This window comes from Citrus clementina, unplaced genomic scaffold (assembly GCF_000493195.1).
Source record: "Citrus clementina cultivar Clemenules unplaced genomic scaffold, Citrus_clementina_v1.0 scaffold_1, whole genome shotgun sequence".
Taxonomy (NCBI): Eukaryota; Viridiplantae; Streptophyta; class Magnoliopsida; order Sapindales; family Rutaceae; genus Citrus; species Citrus x clementina.
This window is the reverse complement of record NW_006263303.1, coordinates 24350781-24373259: the sequence shown is the minus strand read 5'-3', so window position 1 is coordinate 24373259 and position 22479 is coordinate 24350781. Positions and strand designations below refer to the sequence as shown.

The window sequence follows — 22479 nt, the reverse complement described above, 5'->3', positions numbered from 1 at the left end:
ATATAAAAATTTCCAAAAAGTTATCTACAGTAACTAGTCAGATTGATGTAATGCATTATTAAGAGATATATATATATAGTACAAAGTATTAGGTGAAACAAGTGATGTGAGCATTTGTCAAAAGCACTTTTTGATATCAGGAAACAGCAAGAATCAACCTCCATACTGGTCTTATTCCCGCCACACAGTATTACAACAACTGCAAGAAAAAGAGCACATATTTATACATGGACATGGATCTGCAATGAGAGATTTTCCTTTAGTTTATAGCTTTAGGCTATAAAACGTTTAAAGAAGAAAGAAAGCAAGGAGAAAATGGACGCATGCAAGATTTTGTGCTAAGGGAAAATGATATATATGAACTCTACATATTTTATTATCTGTGAATGTTATCATAATTTTGTTCAAGAATATATTATGATGTTAACAGAGAAATATCATTTGTACATCTATGATACAACATTGTTTGATGCACAGCCCTACTCTCGGTTGGAAACCTTTAAGGTAGCGTTTACTTTTTAGATTGGATTGAGAATTTTGGGGAGTGGGAATATTAGGATTGGGAGTGTGGAGTGGGAGTGGGAGTAGGTTGTTTACTTACACTGGAATGGAAGCATGGAATGGAGATCAGAATCCAATTTATGTGTTTACTTTGTCTTGAATTGGGAGTAAATAGTTTCAAATTATAATTTTATCCTTATTTAAAGAATTATAATTTTTAATTACAAAACTAATAAAAAATATATTTAATGAATAATATTTATTTTATTATATTTGTAAATTTGTTATAATTATTAATATTCTTAATTATGAACAATAAATTATTAATTGTAATTTTAATATAAAATGAAATGTTATTTTATTTTATTTAATATCATTATATTAAATTTATTATTATATAAAATAATAATATAATATTATTTAGTACAAAATTAATATTTTCTTAGAATAAAGTATTTATTATTATTATTAAATAAATATAGTACTATTATTTTTAAAATAAATATAATAATATTATATTTATTAATTCTCTATTAATATAATAATATTATTTTAAAATAATTTTAACTTAAAATCAATGTAAATTATTATTTAGTTAAATATAATATTATTATTTAAATAAATATAATATTATTATTTAAATAAATATAATATTATTTATTTTATTTTATTAATTATAAAACATAAAATAAAAAAAAAGGTAGAAATGGGAGAGGTGGGAGTGGGACCCCCAATGGGAGTCCCACTCCCACTCCCCACTCCAAAAATGGATGGGGCCCATGGAGTGGGACTCCCAATCCCTTCCCATTTTAAGTAAATAAACGCTGAAGTGGGAGAAATTCACACTCCTCACTTCCACTCCAACAAGTAAATACAACATAAATGTGCTGAAGGATAAAAACTAAAGAAAACTTTGAAAAATTGAGTTGAAGTGCAACAATGTTGTGCTCCATGACATGATGATATACTCGGGAGAATACATACAGCTAGGGACATGCCAAGGGTCGTGCTAGAGCCTAGATGGGACCGTGTGCAATAAGTAACAGGCAATCAGAGGTTCGTCCACTCACTTTCTCCCATATGGGCAACAAAATATTTACTCAGATCCGACCCAAATGATTTTTGGGAGAGAATATTAAAATGGCCTACCAAGGGTTGACCAAAAATGTAGCATATGAAGCCTTTGTCCTACGCCTATCCTAACTCATAATGGTGGTTATACTCCTTTTGTGCTCCTATTATAGATATTTCCCAAGTTTTGGGAGAAGAAGAGAATTGTCCGCTTCGTCTGCAACTAAGTAGTCTTTTAGGCATGCATTTCGTTTTAAAGGGTCATTTAATAACACTTAAGGGTCATTCAGCAACCCTTAGGATTATTAAATGACCAAAAAACACTCCGAACCCCAAATTTTGTTTTAATGGACTGTCAAATCCCCATCATTTAAGCAATAAAAATCCAAATCTCTTTCATTATTAGTCTACCAAGCTGGAGAACATATTCTCACTAACATTTAGCCTATATTTATTTATAATACATTTACATTATAATAAACTTAAATTGAAAAAACTTCTTTCATTGTAGATAAGGACATTGCAGTGCATTAATTGCAAGAAATGCAACAAACATTGAAGCAATCAGTGTTGCAATGGGTACACAGTTGTACTCCCCTCATCTTCACTGTAGAGCGCACATGTGCTTCCGTCACGAGAAGCCAAATTATTGTAGACGAATCCCTCTAGCATCTATCCACTCACTCAGTAACCTTACATGCCAACACAAGTACATCAATCAGATTATGGTAATATCTCAATAGTGTATTTATTTTACATTACGAGGCCATGTGGCTTCTTGGATCTCTTTATCACTTTTTCTCACCCACAAGCGGCTAATCCCCTGCTACTATTTCGCTTATGCTTGAGAAAGCTCAAGAACTACATAAAATACCTCATCCAATTGTGTATAAAATTAATGCTGTTAATTGCTGACAATCATGTATCACGTTCCAGCTTCTAGCTCTCTTGGAGGCTGTTTTACCAAAATGGATGGCATTTGATCTGCCGTCCAATCGGACTAAGCATTATAACCATCACCAATTAATCCACTGCTTCAAAATAGATACAGATTACAACGGGAATTCCTTTTGGAGAACATCAAGATTCCGTGAATCACAAGCTTCAAGCATGTCATTTCTAGAAGCAGAACTGCAGATTGAAAAAAAACAAAAAGGATGAAATTTGAATAACCTCAGGTTTGAATGACATATAAGCTCAGAATATATCCCCTCTATTAGGATAACGACCAGCATACCTCAAAGAAATTCTCAAATACTGCCAGGCATTATCTGCCTTGGGATTCATAGCGAGTGCACGGACATAGTAACGAACCGATTCCTCATACATACCCTATATTCCGCAAATAGGTATACATTTTTGATTGATTAGTACAAGTTTTTTTCCCCTTAAACAATACATCATAATACTTAAATGAATGCAGTAATTCAAAGATTTCGAATAATCAAGAAGAATGACATAAATCTCAAGGTAAGTCATTATCAAACAAAAGGGATGTTCAGTAGCATCATCTTACAGATTAATTTGACATAGAAAACTGAAAGTATGAAGTTAAATGTAATAACTAAACAATCACGAATAAAATGTTATCATACAAAATGTCATTGTCTTTTGCTTGTTCATGTACGAAGAGGACAGCACTTGTGCAGGAGCAATAGTTTGCAAGCCAGCAAGTGTTTCATATTAACAAAAATTTTACCAGTAACAAGGGAAAAATAACACATTGAAGCTATATTATCCCCAGGAAAGCATGTGAATTCCCCATATATTTGAGACGATTTGGTTCCCTATCATTCTAAACAAGTTCATAGGTTTCCAATAGCAGTAAAATGAATAATTATTTTTCAATTAGTTCATTCTGTAATTCCAGAAACAGATTTCCATGTGATTTATGTGTCTTTAATTGATAATACAGAAATTCTATACAGGTTTGCCAATACGTAACTTGAAATAACAGTAACATGAGATTCTGCTGCATCAAAAGAGCTGCAAAACTTGTACTTTAATCAACAGCAAATAAAACACAAGTCGGTTTCTAGAGAGACTTTCGCATAGAAGAAGAATAAATGAATCAGAAGAGTGCAATCTATTCAGTTCCTAACAAATGCAAGGTACAGTCACAATTTGTATAAAGAATCAAGAATACGAATTGACCTGGTTGGCATAGCTGATACCCATGTTTGCCCATGCACGAACATAGTTGGGCTTCAAATCTAAAGCCTGGAAACATAGAGATAAACCCAAAAATAGGAAAGAAAGAAAGATCACATTCATGTTAAATGGAAGAAATTATGTCAGGATGGGCCAAAACATTTATCAAAGAATTATCTGAATGACTAGTTTTCATACCGGAATTCGTTTCTAATTTTCTATTCTACTCAGTTCAGAGATCATGCCAAAAATTTTGTACTTCAATAACCTTTTTGCATGCAAACTTCAGAACTTTGAATTGAAATGCAGTATAAAGCACAACAGTATACTCAAAATTTCTCACAACATTTAGTTTGATGGGCTAATTGCAGGGCTTACCCGTTGATAAGCAAGTATCGCATCAGCACTTTGAACACTATTGGCTTGTGTTGCACCAAGTTTGTTCCAAAGAGAGTAATCTTGTGGCTTCAGTTTCAAAGCTGTCTGGAAGGACTCAATGGCTTTATCATACTGTCTAGACAAGTTGTACAAGACACCTAGTACTATGTGCACATCAGCATCTTCGGGAGATAAACGGGCAGCTTCAACAAATAATCTAGCAACCTGCATACCGCAAATCAACAGATGTAATACAAGAAAATCAGACCTGTATCATCTATATGGAGTTTTGTGGTCACTAATGCAATATATAGAGAGGAAATCTCCTTGATTCTAAACTTGGATATGTTTAGCAATTTAGATATATTTTATGAACTAATATTTTAATGCAGGTACATATACCGAGGTATCAGCAACTTTGACTAGTTAGCTAATTTTTACTAATCAATCCCCTGCAGTAAAACTAATACTTCTTCTCATATTTATGAGGATTTCACCATAACTTTTCCAGTTTTAATTTCATTTGTTCTGCAAAGTGTCTTTTAAAGTAATAAACTAAATTACGATACTACCCAACAAAATTAATCTTATCAGGGAAGTTGAGAAAATTAACTCGAAAGTATCAGCAACTCCAGATGGCACAGTCAACTTGGAGAAAAATAAAAGTCATTCCTTTTGAGAGATACTTACATCAGCATAATACAAAGAATCAGAAAGCTCCGGGGGGGCAATTGTCCCGTACTTCGGGTGATGACGTAGCCATCCATACAAATATTTCAATGCAGCTGCCTGCTCCAACTCTGCGATTTTTGATACACAAGTTTCTGATTACTGATTGATCATATATATAGATTTTAGGGGTGTTTACGAATCTGATTTTGCGGATTGGACATCAATCCATGTTCGATTCATAATTTTGCGGATTATAAATTTTCAATCCAATCCACGGATTAGTGAAATTCAATCCAAATCCACTTCATGTGTCTGCGGATCGAATGCAGATTTGACCCAATCTATATCCAATTCACCATTTTGGGAATTACTTTGCAGGTAAAATTTTTTTAATCCTATCAAATCCACAAAGTAAATAAAAAAATATAATATAAAAAGATTTTACCACCGATCAAATTTAAAATTGAATAAGATTTAAATAAATAAATTATTTAAATAAAGTTAGAATAGTACGTTCAAAGTTTCAAATATAACGTAATGAATACATAAAAATTAGCTAAAATTATGATTATTAACTATTTAGGAAACTAGATTTGCTTATTTAATTATTTTTTATTTTATATTATTATGGATAAGATACAATATGGTGTTAAATTAACACATTTTAACTTATTTTGTTATTAGTAAGTAGTAATTCCACATTTACAAGTTTAATTTTTTTAATTAAATAATTTTTTTTGGCGGATTCGCGGATTTTTGCAGATTTATATAAGTAAATCCATATCCAACCCATTGATTGTGGATTTTTAAATTTTCAATCCAATCCACCAATCCACAGATTAGATTTTTACAAATCGGATTTTTGTTGATCAAACGAATTAAGCGAATCGGATTGGATTCTGAACACCCTTAAGCCTTAATAGATTTGATACTTGAACATGCTATTTTACCCATAATTCAAGGAAACTTGTTAATTAATGATGCATCTATTTTATGAAAACCGCACACAATTATACTTTAACTACAGGTATGTCTGGGACTGTTGTGCTTCAGCTTATCTTAGAAAGACAACAGCTAAAATCTTTAGCAAACAACCCACTTTTACTTGGTAGCTAAATAATTACCACCCACCTATACAGTTATATTTTGTCAGCTAGCAATTTAATCCCACAACAGCTATGGATTAAAAGCCACATCACTTCAGCTCAATCCCAAATATAGCCCACATGATCCCATCAGGGTAATAACATAATGCCTACTGGATCACATCTGGGTATTCATAATTGAATATTTCATTCTGTAGAAGTGATATAACTCAATATTATAAGTAAAGCTCTCTTTTATCAGCTTTACATGACGTATATACATAGATGAAAGGAACAACACTAACCATTTGTATGACTCACGCCAAGAGAAAGAAGCACTTCGAGGTTTGTAGGTTCCGCCTCATGAGCACGCATCATGGCCGCTATAGCCTGCATATAAAACGAGTTGATTCATTACATGCTCTGCACAAAGTGCTTTCGAGTAACCAAATTGCTCTCTAAACAACCAGACGCTTAAAACTTTTAATGCACAAATCATAAGAGCAAAGGTCAATTGAGCTACATCCTCATGAAAAAACATTTAATTTGAGACATAATCACCTGCCACTACTTAAGGCTGAAGAATAAGTTGGAATTCAGAATACACTTATAATGCTTAGTCATGAGTGGTCAACTAATCAGCACCAGCTCTCTCATACATATAGATAAATGCTAATGGTAAATGTCTAACAGGATTGCTAGATACAGTTTCAGAAAGCTGCTACCGACTATGAAAGGTAAATAATCAATCTATGCCATGAAAATTTTGAAAATGGGAGGTGGACCCATGGAGATGTGCTATGAAAAAGGATATATGGCCATAAATCATCTGTATTAAGAGATGGACTGGAGGCATAGGCCATTGGGAATAGGGAAAGACAGACTCTTCTATATTAAATCTTAATTACCCACTTTGTTTTGGAATGATGATAAATTGATAACTCTCTTCCCTGAAAAATACAATGCAAGTCGGCATTATATCTGTAGCAGAAACCCCCAGAGGGCATTAAAAAGCTTTGAATAATGTGTCATGGAAATGGGAACATTTAAGTTTCAAGAATCTCAAGCTTGATTCTCTTGCATGCACTATTTCAAACAAAATGATTCAGAAACCATCCCAAGGCATGAACAATAGAATAACCTGTTGATCATCATCGTTTTCAGCATGTGCTATTCCAAGTAATCTCCAACCTTCAGAATTTTCAGGGTTTTTCAAAACTTCAGCCTCCAAAGCAAGCACTGCTTCACTTAGAAGTCCTTTGCGGAATAGCTCCTGGCCTTCTTTTAAGGGATTGGGATGACCAACATAAGGATTCATATCCGAAAAGACATAAACCCCCCTTGAAGCATCCGAACGCACCTTGGCAACTACTTGCTCGTTCAGGAACCTAGAGTATAATTCCAAAAATGGTGTCAAGTAACAACACATTTATAAGGAAAAAAGGGCGGCAGCTAGACAAAAGCTCAAAACTTTGAACAGTTTTATTATATGGAAAACATTTGAAGTGCATAGATCAATATTAATAAAAAATAAGTGTCAATCTCAAACATAAAGGATTGGCAACCAACTGATTAACTTTTAAACAAAACATTTTTACAGAAAAAATGGAAGAAAAATAAAATGAGCGCCCCAGCTGGCAGGAGAATAAGTTTATAGTGAAATTATCTGCTTGTACTGCATAAGTTACGATAACCTTAAAAAACGCATGGAAAATGAGGGCAGGAAGGATACAATAAAAAATTATGGAGTGGCGCTCCTGGTAGTGAGTACAGGAACCATAATTCACGTCATCATCAGACCATTGATTGCAAAAACAAAAAATTAAATATTCAGCTATATTCTAAACTAATTGAAACACAGGATATGCAGGACTTACTCATCGTATGCATTTGCCCAACTATCACCCGAGGTGTCAAAAGCCCCTTCACTAATCTGCTGCCCAAATTCTTCTGCCCAGTCACCAACATGCAATTTAGAGAATTCATTGACCCACTGATCGTCAACTGAACCCTGTTGCTCTTGTGCAGCAGCAAATTCATCTGCCCATCCTTCAGGTCCACGAGAAAGCTAAGAACCAACAAAATTAGATATAAAATTTTTGTATACTGACATATACAGATCTTTGTACACAGTAATTTCATGGGACACATTAAAAACACATCAATGTATATCAAGAACTGTCACAGCTCGTATATCCAGAATTGTCAGGACTCAACTAACCCAAAAATAGAATATGAATATAAATATATCCATGATATAATATCGTATTGATCTGACACAACAAAACTTCAACTTAGAGTTGCCTATTGTATATTTTCAGTAAATAAAAATTTTCAGGATACCAAGACACACACACACACACACACACACACACACACACACACATATATACACATATATATGTATATATAGATATACATACATATATATATATATATACATACATATATATAGATATATATATATCGATATATATATATATATAGATATACATACATATATGTATATATAGATATACATACATGTATGTATATATATATATATACATATATATATGTGTATGTATCTACACGTACACACACACACACACACATATGTGCATTTGCCTATGTCAATCTACAAATAATCAAGATAAATTAACCATTTGATACATAATTAATACAAATGTATCTTTTCCTTCAATACAGTCTTCTTAGCTAAATAGCTTGTTAATACATCTAGATTATTCATGAAAAAGCACAAGTGTAAATGGACTTTTGCTTCAATAGATTCTCTACTTGCCTCATTACGTGCAAATTCATCAGCCCAAGCAGGACCATTATTATATTGTTGTTGATATTCAGATGCCCAATCTCCAGATGCAGGTAAGGTGGCTGGTTTCACTTGATTATCATCAATAATAAGTTCCCCGCGACTCATTTTTGACACAAACTGAAGAAACCTTGAATTCTGCAAACCCAAAATCTCTAATAAATATCTAACATAAAATTTAAGGAGACAACAACATCTTGAAACATTGAAAGATTGGGACCAGCATCTACATTTATAACAGCTAGACCTATGTCACATGGTCAACTGCCATTAAACAAAGAGGTGGACAATTTAAGAGTTCTTGCATCCAGTGTACATTGACATTAACAAAAGCATATACAAACAACATACCCACATACAATATATTACTCATCCGGTGTCAAACTTCTTGATGCTTTTATTATTTTTCTTATCAACATCCAACCTAACTCCTTCCAATGAGTAAAGACAAAATAGTTTATTATGTCATAATACAACAAGCAAATTACAAGCTACAGCTGTTCATGTCGTTTAGAGGATAAAATAAGACGCCCATTCACAAATTACTCAAATCAACAACAGTGTCTAATTATAGATCCTTTTTGTGCATTTTGGGGGTGGTAAAATATTGCGGAATAATGGTGTTTGGCAATGATGAACCTAGGGAGAAGGATATTGATCCACCCTCTTGCATCTGTCTTTCTTTGAAATAAGATTTCTTGTGGAAGCAAATGCACATACTATGGAAATCTTAAGTCATGATAGAGGATATAAACCTGAAATTTAGGGTCATGATTTTGTGCTAATGTCTGCGCGAGCATACGAGTTTGCTCCATTGCAGCTAAGTTTGAGATGTTTCCACCTCTCATTTGATCTCCTGATGTCAACAGAACTTGCTCCTACAACAATTAGGAATAATTAGAAAATACTAGAACTTAAAATGACCAAGGCAATGATATCATATGGTTTTTACCATGAAAATGGAAGTTAAAAAGTGGCAGTACCGCCGTCAATTACCCAATAAAACAATTAGAAACAGGAGAAAACTTCAAAGTGTCAATGTAATGGTCAATAATTGAGAAGCTGGAGCCAAAAATGAAGAAGTTCGGCAAGGTTTGATTTGCCGAGTTTAGAAAACAATAGAAGCTATAATAACATAAATTCAATGAACCTAATAGCTAGCGACTCCAGCATTAATAATGCTAACCGTCATACAGTTCCAAAATCAACCAGTGGCCAATCTAACCAAATTTATATGACCTATCAGCCATGGAAGGTAGACACAAGCCATATAGGACATTCTTACTCGCTCGAACTCAGAGGCCCAACCATTGGCACCGTGTTGTTGTTCAAATGAATGAGCCCAAGCATCAGGATCACCGTGTGCTGCTCTGTGCTGGCCATATTCAGCAACCCATCCATCTGCAGGATGAGGACCAGTATTACGCATACTTTGAGATTCATTCCAATAATCCTCCAGCTCCCGAAATCGCCCAGGCAGAGGTCCCTTTCCACGGGCATCACTGTCTATCTCCAAAGAAGACAATAATGTATTTACCTGGATCGAAAAATCAGGTTGCCAATTCATCTATAGTCAAACAAGTGTGACTAGTGTGAATAGAATCAACTGAAGAAATTTTAAAGCATTTGTGATATAATTGAAGGTCAAAGAGAAGAAATTGTCAGAAAAAAAGAGCAAAATTCTCAAATTAAATCAGAAGTCAACCTGAGCATTAATGAAATCCTCACTCTGATCTGCGAAAAAATGCCTTGCCATTATGCTACTACGATCACGTATGCATTTTTTGTCACCTTCAGACAACCCCAATAGTGGAAGTGCAGCAGGATGGAAAGGAATACCACTGCGGCTACTCTCAACAAATGAATGCAAAAAGCTTGATAACACTCTTTGTGGAGGACCTACATTAAGGTTAGCAACGAAGAAATACAAAAAAACTCATTATGACTTGGATTTTCCTCATTCCCACAACGCTGCAAAGCTGCTTTATGTTTGGAATACTATTTTAACCTCATCATAGTGAAACTGAGTAAATGTATAACATTAAAGAAAAAAGTACCATCCAAAGTTGGTTGAAGCTGAGGAGCAGCTGCCCTGTCATAAAAGTGATCAAAAGGAGGACCATCGCTTTGGTGCTGAATCTCATCCCAAGCATCAGTAAATCCATTCTGATCAGCAGAGCGGAAGCCACGAAGAAATTCAGAGCCCTGCAACAAACAAAACAACAAGTATGATAAAAGAAAGAAAAAATAGAAGTAAAAAATTCATAATTCCTAAGAAGTAGAAAAAGAAAACAAAAACCTGAGCATTAGGTGGCAGAAGGGACTGGTCAAACTCAGAACCGGGAAGAGCTCCTAAATGATTGTCGGTCTCCGCATAAAAATTAGGCTCAGAAGTTACGGGTGTGGATGTTGGAACCTCCTGTAGCCTTTCCTGTTTATTTTTCAAATTTATATAAAATAAATGCTTAAACCCAATTCAAGAACCACTAAATACACGATGAAACTCGTTACGAATCAATCAATAAAAATCCAGCTTCGACTAATAATTTGAGGACAATTATGATACAGAAGAACTCTACGATTATGGGGAAAAAAAGCATCGACTTTTATGATTTTTACGAGTAAAATAATATTTTAAATTAAGTCAATTCAGTAAAAGCGAGTTGAAAGAAAAGAGGAAGACCTGAGTCTTCGAAGAAGAGCCGATAAGAGCGTTGGCAAGAGCACCGAGGGGATTTGAAGAAGAAGAAGAGCCTGGAACCGCGCAAGCAGCTCCGCCGGTGACTAGCTCACGCATCGCCATCACTCCGATTTCTTCTTCTCAAAGTAATTTATTTTTTTACTCTCTCAATCAATAAATTATGATGATGAATTGATGATAAAAGGTCGACAGTTTTTAGTCCCCGTATTTTTTTTTTTTCGATTACGGGAGAGTTGTTGTTAGCCTGACACTTCCTGTGTATATATTATTTTTATTTTTATTTATTTTTATAAATAGTTGTCTTGCTTCTCTTTTTCTGTGCCACAAGGGGATGTCATTAATAATTTTGATAATTTATAGATAAGGCAATTATTACAAAATTTTGGGATTGAGGGTTTCTCCTAATACGAACACTCATGATTTTTTTATAAATTTTATGTCATATATATTTTAATATTATTATATAATAAAAATTTAATTATTTTTTTTAATTTATCAATCACTAATTATATTAATAACATTTGTTCTGATAAAGATCATAAAAGATCATATAAAAAAAAGATTCTGATCCAAAATTTTAGGGTTATTCTCAATTTATAATAAAATTATTGTTAATGAGTCCTAATAAGCCCAGCATGTAAACAAAGAGGGGTTATGAATTGAATCATTGATCCCAATCAAACATTAAGAATCATCTCAAAATTTATGTCATAAAGTACGGAAATATGATATCTTTAAATTTGTGCTTTCCTTTTCACATTAATTGTTCAGTGCTTGAGTTGGGTTTGTCAATATTTTTATAGATTCTTCTGTAACGTAGTAGAGATATATTTATTTTAAAAAATTAGATATTATTTCTTTTCATTTTGGGTCATTTTCAGAAACCTCCCCTAATGTATGGCGTATTCTCAGTTTGATAGAACGTATTCAATTATTTTTAGGAAACTCCCCTAATGTTAGTATTTCGTTTCGTATGTGTTAGGTAGATGAGGGCAAGATCGTAATTGAATAAGTTAATGATAAAAAGTTTTAAAACATTTAAGATTTTCACATTGGACTCTGAACTCCATTCATCTCTTTCATCCGCCAAAAATAGAAATACAGCTCGTCTATTTCCTCCACCAAAATCGAAGCACGGTAGCTCAAAACCCATTTTCTTTTCTCTATAATGAATTGATCAAGAACTGTGCCCACAAACTAGAGACCATGACGACAAAGTTGACGACGTCAATATTGATGACGAATGATTCACAACTAGTGAGTTTCGCCATCGAACGACCAAACATCATGTTGTTTTGGAGATGTGAATGAGGTATGTATCAATTTCTTTTAGTGCATGTTATTTTCATTGGCTAAAATTAGAATTTCTAGTGAAAAATTGAAAATGGGTCTCAAAATTGTTTGAGAATGTAGCTGTTTCTCCTGATTTTTCCATCGATTCGCGTTAGTTACGGTTAAATGATTAACCCAAATCATGTTGAAGATAAAGTTAAGTCGAATATCTTTTATGGTTTTGTAATTAATTGAAAAAGGGTCTTGAAAATTGTTTTAGATTTTTAGTTGTGTACTTTTGATTTTTTCCATGGATTCGTGATAGATGAAAATGCTTGTTGAAGATTTGCTTGAAGTGTATATAGATGCAATTTTGTTATAAGGGTTTTTAATTTTTTTCCCTTTTTTGGTGGTTTAGATTGTGGTATTTACATGCCTTGGTTTGAGAAAAACAAAAATGCTCTGCTACATTCTTTTGTGTTGGATCAGTGAGTTTAGGTATTTGAAATGGTTTGCGGCTTTCAATTGATTGTTTTATTTATGTGGTATGTTAGGGGAGAAGCATAATATAATTCAATTGTTCCATATATCAATTTAGATGCGATTTGAAATCATCAACTGCAAAAAGCTAAAATTAATTTCTTATTATAATTTCAACTGAAAGTTACTAGTGTCTTCGTTTTAGTACTTAGCGTATATTTTTCCCCATCTTCTACGGTGGTGTTGCCACTCATTTCGAATTTTGATTGACATCTTCTTCTGTACATGCACGCTTTGTGGATTCCAATTTTTGTTTCATATGATGAAGCTGATTTAATTCCTTCTTTTTAATATCAACTTTGTTCATCTAGGTTTGCCATTTTCGTCTTTCTTGTTTTAACGCAAACACGTTTATGTCACCAAACTTTGCTGTAGGGACTGTAAGTTTTATAAAACTTAACAACATCATGTTCCAGTGTCTTTTATTTTAGAGTTGTGTGCAAATTGCTTATGAAAATATGAAATTGAGAATATTTCTTTCATCACATTAACCTAAGTGGATGATGGATGATATTTGTGTAAAAGATTTAAATTATTTGTGTTATTGAATCTGTCTTATGTCTTGATTTGCAATTTCAATTTTAAATGGCTCTGTAACTTATTAGAAGTTGAATGTACAAAATGAAAATAGTAGTAACATTTCTGAATGGAGTAACATCAGATGCTAAGATGGGGATCCATGACTTGCAATTTCTGTTGTTGTTATCATTGGAATACATTGAAGTAAACTGACTTTTCTTGTTCTAGTTTTTGTTTTTCTTTCATTGTTCTAGATTTTTCTTTCTTTCTTTGTTTTACTTACAGTTTCTTCATCAGCATATTCAATAATTGGCAGGAGCAAATGGAGAGAAAAAGGGTAGGATATGCTAAAACAAATTAAAAAAATAGATAGCTCTACTTCAAAAATAAGTAGAAGTGAAAGGGGCATTGATTCAAGTTGTGGAGAATAAATTCTTAATGCATAGGAGATGACGACAAAGTATCTTGCGATTGGGAATAGTTTTAAAATGCTATTCGGTTGCTATTGAAATCAAATTGTCTTTTATACCTCTTTACACACACACGAATTTGTATTTGTAATCTCAATTTTACATTTTCTCAAGACAACTATGTATTTTTTATTAAATCTCAATGTAACTAAAATATTAAACTCTTTGTATTTATTACTCTGTCTGATGAATTATTTTTTTAGTTGATAAATGTTTAATGTCAATATATTTTTGTTTTTTTTCCTCAACGGCATTTTAAGTGTTTTAATGTTTAATGTGATATTTGGTGCTCAAGGAAGGAGAAGGGTGTATTTAAGTCTTTTTGAGTGCCAGGGGTAATTTTGTCTTTATGTTAGTCAACAAACAGTCAATGGATGGAAATACAAACAGCAAGGGAGGTGTCTGATAATACATGGATACTTTCTATCAAACTGAGAATACACGAAACCTCAGGGGAGGTTTTTGAAAATTACCCTTTGTGGGAACGCACTCTTTTCAGTTAAGCCCAACCCAACAAACAACTAAGGCTTTTTACGGACGAACTCCCTAAATTCACCCGAGAGTAATCTTTTTCACACCCCTTCACAATTCTTAGATCACAATTTTGGTAATCATAGCTCCATTGTCATTAGAAATTGCATTAAAGAACAAATATGAATTTAGTTACATTAAAAAATCTTTAAAAAAATAACACTTTACAGATCATGAATCTTAATTATTTTTTAGGACTTTTGTTATGTTACATAACCATGTATGTTATATGTAACATAACAAGAAATTAAAATAATTATGAAATAATGAAAAAATAAATTATGTGATAGCATTAATTTTCTTGTAATTATGTGTGCGTGTGTTTTTGTAATTTGATAAAAGAAAGAGATAAAAAAATAAAAAAGTGAAAAGATTTCATTAGAACTTTAAAGGGCATTAGAATCTCATTCTCATCAATTCCAATTTTCGTTCTCTTCTCTCCGTCGCTCGCAATTTCATATAATAAAAACAACAAACGGTAAAGAGGAACAGAAGGAGGAAGAAGAAGGGAGAGCAATGGCGTCGTCGTCGAGCAGTGGATTGACGTTCAAGCTTCATCCACTTGTGATAGTAAACATATCGGATCACTACACTCGTGTAAAATCTCAGATGAACCACTCCTCCTCCGCCACCACCACTAACGACGACAACAACAACGGCGCTCAGCCACGTGTCTACGGTTGCGTCATCGGTATTCAAAGAGGACGCACCGTCGAGATCTTCAACAGCTTCGAACTCCTCTATGATCCCTCCACTCACTCCCTCGACCGCGCTTTCCTCGAGAAGAAGCAAGAACTCTGTAATTCAATTCAATTTATTCTCTTTTAATTTACAGAAGAAAAATTAAATAATAGATATTCCTTTTTTTAAAAAATATTATTATTATTATTTTTATTATGCTTTTTGTGTTTTAGATAAGAAGGTGTTCCCACACTTCTATATACTTGGATGGTACTCCACAGGGAGTGATGCTCAAGAATCCGATATGCACATCCATAAAGCTGTATGTTAGATTTTATTCTCTTTTATTTTATTTTAGTTTATTGTTGCTTCGTTTTGCTTATAGAATTTTTTGTGTTGTAACAGTTGATGGATATCAATGAGAGTCCTGTGTATGTTCTTCTCAATCCTTCGATCAATCCTGCCCAAAAGGATCTCCCTGTTACTATTTTTGAAAGCGGTAAGATAGTTCGTATAGAGTTATAGTTATGAAACTTGAATTGTCGTATGGCATTGCCAAATGCTTCTTTTAGTTTTTATTTTGTTGCTTGTTAATTTTTATATGTCGTGGGTGGTGATTGTTGTGAACCCAGAGCTGCATGTCATTGAGGGGATTCCGCAGCTAATCTTTGTTCGTTCAAGCTACACTATTGAGGTACAATCTGATTATACTTTATAGCATATAATTGTTGCAAATAGATTATATAGAATTGTGTCCAACTGAATCATTTTCTTTCTATTGTCAATTTGAAGACTGTGGAAGCAGAAAGGATCTCTGTTGATCATGTTGCACATCTCAAACCTTCTGATGGAGGTTCAGCAGCAACTCAATGTCAGTACCCACTTCCTTCTGTTGTTGTCTTTTTTAATTTTTCTGATATGAACTTTGCTTTGACCTGTTGTAGGAGGATAGCTAGAAGTTGTTGACAGTGTGGTTCTTTTCTTTTTTGATTAATGATATTATATGTTTGTGTGCAGTGGCTGCTCACCTTACTGGCATACATAGTGCCATCAAGATGCTTAATAGCAGAATTAGGGTCCTTCATCACTATCTTGTTGCAATGCAGAAAGGTATAAGATTTTTATTCCTGAAATTTCCAAATTGGTATCTGTGTTTTCTTCCTAAAGCTGGATGCCTTCAAAGGTTTCTTATGTTGATGAATAAAATGCCACTGCTCATTGCCTTTTCTACTCCTGGATGCAGGTGAAATTCCTTGTGAGAATTCGTTGCTAAGACAGGTATCAAGCCTCCTGAGAAGATTGCCAGCCATTGAATCTGAGAAATTTCAAGATGATTTCTTGATGGTGAGTTTGTTTTCTTCCTTTTTGAATATCTTCACAATTTTCTACCACTAACACCTAGGTATAACTGCAAACTGCCTCATTGTCAAGGGATGATTTTCTGCCTCTTTAGATAGTCTTTCTTTTTGTGAAAAAGAAGGGGAAGAAAATCTAATCGTGATATGATGGAAGAAAAGCAGACATAATTTTCTCTTCAAATATGATTTTACCATAACATCAAGCTCTTGACTTACCTTACCTCCTTCGAGGTTCCAATCTTTCTCTCTTGCTCTTATGGCATCAACCTCATCAGACCTAGGCAACATACATGCACCTCAATGTCATTGGTCGAAATCCTGTTCTCATCAAACTCATGAAAAACTCAAGATCATGGCCATCAGCCCTATGAAGGAAAATTTTGGCTCACTGCAATTCGCTCCGTGACAATTTGAGTTTAGGGTTTGGGTTTAACTTGATGGAACCTTTGATAACGTTGAAGTAAAATGGCAAATGATGACATATATGATATAAATATTAAGAAATAGCAATTGTTCTGACCCTCAGCTTTGGTGAAATGAATGCTAGTTGAATTTATGATTCATATTGTCATCAGCTAGTTCAGCCATTTTGGTAACTAATCACAGCACACAGCACTGTAAGACTGTAGATAGATTTGTTGGTGAAGCTTGATGGTAGACTGATTTGGGGATTCAGTCAGTGAAAATGATAGCTGTCATGAGCTGATTGTCCTCAGATTAGTGGTAGTCTTGAGAAGACGCAGCATCTTGTATTAGTTTTATTGAGATCTGATTTCTGGTGTTTGGGATGGCAAAAATCCCTTTCCTTTTCCTTCCCTTGAAGTTCTATAAAAATCAGTTATCAGTAAATTTGAAGTGCTGAGAATGATTAGGTTTTGTTTGCGCTATTGACTGTTTTGCCCTAAATTCTGTGGATCTTTAAATTTCACAAACTAGATAAAAGGTGAAATAATCTTTGGCTGACTTATGTTCTCTCTTTTATTTGGTATATCTATAATCAGGATACATACTTATAGTACTCTATAATTACGAGATACAAAAGTTACTAAATGTTATTATACAACTGCTTTATGATGCTTATTCTTCTTCTTCTTGTAGGAATACAACGATACATTGTTGATTGCTTACCTGGCCATGTTTACCAATTGTGCAAGGTACAATATACTGTCTTTCTTGCCAGATTTTGTTTCTTTCTGAAAGAACTGAGATTTTAATGTGTCATCGGTTGAGTAGGCTAGTTAGGTTTGCTTGATAGGTTGAAAGGAACAAACTGCAAATGTCATCGGTTGAGTAGGCTAGTTAGGTTTGCTTATATTTGAGTGAAGAATATTCAATAGTGATAACAAGCATGCTTTATTAGTTGCCTAGTTATTGTCAAACCCTTTAAATATCTCACTGATAATCATTGTTAGGTGCGGGCGCGGGCGCCCTATTTTTTAAAATGCGAATTCTGAAAGATCAGTTTACAACTTTGTAAAACCCTGAATCTGCATTTTAAAAATAAAAATAAATATGTTTACCGGAGAAGGTTTCATCTCCCATATGGTAGTAGTTATTTAGGGGATTGTAATCATCTTGTTTTAAGTTGGAAGAGTAGTAATTATGAGAAATTAGAAGGCATCTTATTGAACATGAGATAGGAATGTTCACCTAGTGATTATGTTACAATGGTAGAAAGTATTGCATGTTATGAATTTTTTTTATAAACATTTGAGTAACTGTATTTATTTGATGTGATAGGTGTCCCTTGCACAGACACACTAACCTGATTTCTTTTTTTCATTTTATTTTTGGGCAGTACGATGAATGAGCTGGTTGACAAGTTTAACACTGCATATGACAGGCATAGCCGTAGGGGGGGACGGACTGCTTTTATCTGAAGCTGATTGCTCTTGTTTGGCAGTGTTGCTGACTTGTTAACTTATTTTGGTGTGCATAGCACATAGGAGCTTAGGAATTATATTGGCAGCACCATACACAAATCAAAAAAGAAATAGAAAGATCTATAAGATTTTCTCTATATCTTCCTTTTTATGGATTTCCTTTTCAACTGTTTGTTTGAGTTTACTGGAGGTGGAAGAAAATAACACTGCTGCATTATGTGAGGGTTTTAACATATTCAATATCCATTTTGCGTAATATAAAAATGCCTAGCACTCCCAAGAGTTTGGAGCTTCTCAGGCAGGATTGAACAGTGTGCAAGCAAAAATAGTGTGCAAACAAAAACATTACTGATAAGACTTTGTTCCAATACCACTATTAACTTAGGGAATTTGTTTGTGTCTACTGTCATCCATAATTTTTTTCATTGATGATTCAGAGTTTTTATAATCCCAGTAATAAAATAAGGTAAGCAGAAATTGTTTTCTTGCACCTTGATTTCTTGTTTAGGTTGCTTCTTCCGAACTCACTTCATGAATTAGTCTACTGTTAATAGGAATTTCATGGAGAAATACTAATATTAGTAATTTGCAACTATTATTTGTTTGCATCATGGTGCCGACTTAGAGAGATGCGTAATAGATATCGGTATTTGCCGTATTTGAGCCAAAAAAATGTATTCAGTGGACATCATTTGATTTAAGGCCATGATGTTTGAAAGCTAAAAGTCACTGCTTGCACCCTTAACTGGAAGCTAAAAGCTGCTTGCACCCTTAACTGTATTCAGCTTCAACTTTTGAGTCTCTGACAAAACGGAGATATCCAAGCAGATCTAGTTGTCAGATACAGGCTAAAATACATTGTTTTGGCAGGTAGGCCAAATTCACAAGATATTTCTTGTTGCCAGCCTATGTAAAGCATCCTGATTTGAGCTCCTATTCAAAGAGCATTAAACAGTAGTAATATAGGCCACACGTATAATCTCAAAAAGCAACGCTACACAATATAATTTTTTTTCACACAAAATTATCTCAAATGATAGGATATTCATCAAATGATTGGTGAGATAATATAATTAATTCATTTGAATTTTGTAAAAAATTATCAACCACACAATAAATGACATCATTTAAGATGAAATGTGAGTTAAAAAAAATTAAGATATGTATCATTACTCAGTCTCAAAAAGTCCTAATGCAGCACAAGTGTGTAGGATCAAATAAATCCTGATTCATGGAACTGCCATCCATCATGGCATCCTATTTCACAGCCATCCAAGCAAAACGTCAGCCATGGTCGTTCATTGTGAATTTCTGTGATAACAGGATTTCCTTTGCTAGCCAAACGAGTTTGTCCAATACCAAGCCAATGTAATCCTCGAAATGAAGGCCTTTTTACCCATCTTAGCGAATCAACTGACAAACCAATGCAGTTACAAAGATCAAGCCTTCTTAGTTGTTTACTCTTCTCTTGGCCCGGTTGCTTTCTAGCCAATGCTTCCACTGAAGCATCAGTCACATAAAAGCAAGATCTAACACACAAATCAATAATCCCTATACCAGCTGCGGCAATTGTCAGAATCCCATCATCTGATATACCTGGCAGGTAACCTAAATCCAGGGTTGTCAAAGATTGGCTAATTGTCCCTCCAACGCACAGCAAATGAGAAATTCCCTTGTCAGTCACTCTCTTACAGCCTCTAAGACACAAATTCATGATAGGCAGATTCCCCTGAGCAAGAATGGATAAACCAGAATCAGTAATATCAGCTCCTGTGAGATTCAGTGCAGTTAACTTTCGGAGACATGAAATAGATCTAAGGCATGTATCTGTGATGCTCTTGCAACCACCTAGATCAAGAACCTCCAAGTTCCTAGAGGAGGCTAATTTCTTCACAGTTTCACTAGTTATTAGCCTGCACCATAATAATCTCACCTCAACAAGGGCACATGGAACCCCAGTGAGATCATGAAATGCCAAATCTGACAGAAATAAGGCACTACGGACTTCAAATTTTTTTAAGCTGCGGCAGGAAAGTAAAATTGCAGCAAAACCAGCATCACTTACTTTAGAGAATCCACCAAGTCTCACCGACTCCAGGCCTTTGCAACCTTCAGAAAGTAGAAACATACCCATATCGTTTACTCTTTTAAATGTTCCTTGGTGATTGTATCTACATCGAGTAAGAGAGAGGCCAGTCAAATGATGACAGGAACCAAGGGACTGAAGCCCGCTGTTGGTTAAGTCAAGGCGTGCCAATGGTTCCGTGTTTGGTCTGTCCTCAAGATCCAACTCTACCAGAAAAGGAAGAGATGCAGTGATGGTTATAAGCAACTCATCAGTTATTACATCTAAAACAAGTGACAAGCTCCGCAAGTTGAAACTGGAGTAGTATGAGGAAGTAAGGATGGGGGGTTGCACTGTCTCCATAAGGTTTCTACCGACTCTCCTTATGAGAAAGAATGCATCACGCTCAAGTACTGGCTGCAACTTCAGTGATTTAATAGTAATGGGAAGGAAAAATATAATGGACTGGAATGCACATGCATCAACCTCAACCCCAAATCCTCGAATTTTGAGAGAAAGAGACTAATGATAGAAAAGAAACATGCTTCAGTAGACAAACATGACTTTTCATTTAACTTTCAATTTATCCAAAAAAAATATAAAAACAACTGAAGAAAAATGGTTTAGCTAAAATAACTTACTTCCAATTGCAAGCAACTAGTAAGCATTATGGCAAGATTATTTTCGAATAAATGAGGTGATTCCTTGTCTGCCAATTCCAGCATAAGCACCCTGACAACAAGGTACAGAAAAACTTGTTCATTGCAGCAAAATGCTTCAAGTAAATATACCTTTAGCCAAACTGAAACAAATGAGGTACGTCCATCAAACAGATTAGATTAGTCTATTGTTCTCTTCTTTTGCTAAAATAGAAGAAATGACAGTAGCCTAACACAGGTACAGTGCAAGTGCAAGGAAACAATAATACAAATTGCATGAATTAAATCCATTATCTTCTATTTCGAGTCAAAATTGAAGTCTAGCAGTACCCATTTGTCCATTCTGGCAACCTGCATGATAAGTTCGAAACTGTGAGCAAACAGGCAGATGACGGTGGCCCTCACCTAAGATTGGGACAGTTATGTCCAATGGAAGCAAGGATTTGATACGACAGCGAGGAGCAGCACCATAAATTCAGCTCTCGGATTCTTGGAGTAAGGAAAGCGCACAGTGAGTGATCTTGGAGGCGGAGGCAGTTGAGTGTGAGACTGCAGAGGGCTTTGCACCGACCCAGAATGTGAATCAGAGTCTGGCCATCGGGAGATATAGTCTGCCAATCGTTTCCATGCGATCACATGTCGTCAGTACACAAAAGTAATAATACATACATGCAAGTCGAAAGAGGGAATGATCCTACGCTGAGATGAAGAGAAGACAAAGAAGGAAGTGCTTGGGACTCCACTGAGAAGCGCAAAGCTCTGTTGACACATGCAAGCGAGCATAGCGCCTCAATGTCCAATCTTCCCAGTATCTCTTTGTTTAACACTGCGCTAGGCACTGTCTCCATTTTTCTTTCCTGCCCTTCAACTCCTAATCGTAGTGTATCGTGTCTATATCAGGCCAGGGTCGGTTTTGTTTCTCTGGTGTTATGTTCTGTTTTTGGGCCATTTGTGGGCCCTTATGATCAATTAATCGTGGGTCTGCTACTGGTACCAAAATACACGCCTGTTCCGATTACATTTCTGTCCTATGAGTATCCTAACTAATCACATCATCATGTAAGAACAAGCATTAATGAAGACTATTATGTATGTTCACTCTTGACAAAATAATTACTAATTTAGCATTA

General features: G+C 34.5%; 3 protein-coding genes across 3 annotated transcripts; 1 reads left to right on the top strand and 2 right to left on the bottom strand.

Annotated features, from left to right (window-relative positions):
* Nucleotides 1–2059: 2059 nt before the first annotated feature.
* On the bottom strand, nucleotides 2060–11616 carry LOC18054806 (peroxisome biogenesis protein 5). The gene is made up of 15 exons (XM_006452726.2): nucleotides 11354–11616; nucleotides 10970–11101; nucleotides 10728–10875; nucleotides 10376–10569; nucleotides 9956–10207; nucleotides 9426–9548; nucleotides 8641–8808; nucleotides 7736–7926; nucleotides 7000–7246; nucleotides 6164–6248; nucleotides 4792–4901; nucleotides 4102–4326; nucleotides 3727–3792; nucleotides 2810–2904; nucleotides 2060–2703 (listed from the first exon to the last, which is right to left on the bottom strand). The coding sequence occupies exons 1-15, from the start codon at nucleotides 11471–11473 to the stop codon at nucleotides 2625–2627; spliced, it is 2235 nt and encodes a 744-aa protein (XP_006452789.1). The 5' UTR covers nucleotides 11474–11616; the 3' UTR covers nucleotides 2060–2624.
* A 3447-nt stretch (nucleotides 11617–15063) lies between these two features.
* LOC18054805 (COP9 signalosome complex subunit 6a) lies at nucleotides 15064–18951 on the top strand. The gene is made up of 9 exons (XM_006452725.2): nucleotides 15064–15502; nucleotides 15618–15706; nucleotides 15790–15883; nucleotides 16017–16078; nucleotides 16177–16255; nucleotides 16402–16494; nucleotides 16628–16728; nucleotides 17841–17896; nucleotides 18541–18951. The coding sequence occupies exons 1-9, from the start codon at nucleotides 15220–15222 to the stop codon at nucleotides 18620–18622; spliced, it is 939 nt and encodes a 312-aa protein (XP_006452788.1). The 5' UTR covers nucleotides 15064–15219; the 3' UTR covers nucleotides 18623–18951.
* An 819-nt stretch (nucleotides 18952–19770) lies between these two features.
* On the bottom strand, nucleotides 19771–22320 carry LOC18054803 (F-box protein At-B). The gene is made up of 4 exons (XM_006452724.2): nucleotides 22048–22320; nucleotides 21755–21960; nucleotides 21332–21422; nucleotides 19771–21212 (listed from the first exon to the last, which is right to left on the bottom strand). The coding sequence occupies exons 1-4, from the start codon at nucleotides 22195–22197 to the stop codon at nucleotides 19839–19841; spliced, it is 1821 nt and encodes a 606-aa protein (XP_006452787.1). The 5' UTR covers nucleotides 22198–22320; the 3' UTR covers nucleotides 19771–19838.
* Between the last annotated feature and the right edge of the window lie 159 nt (nucleotides 22321–22479).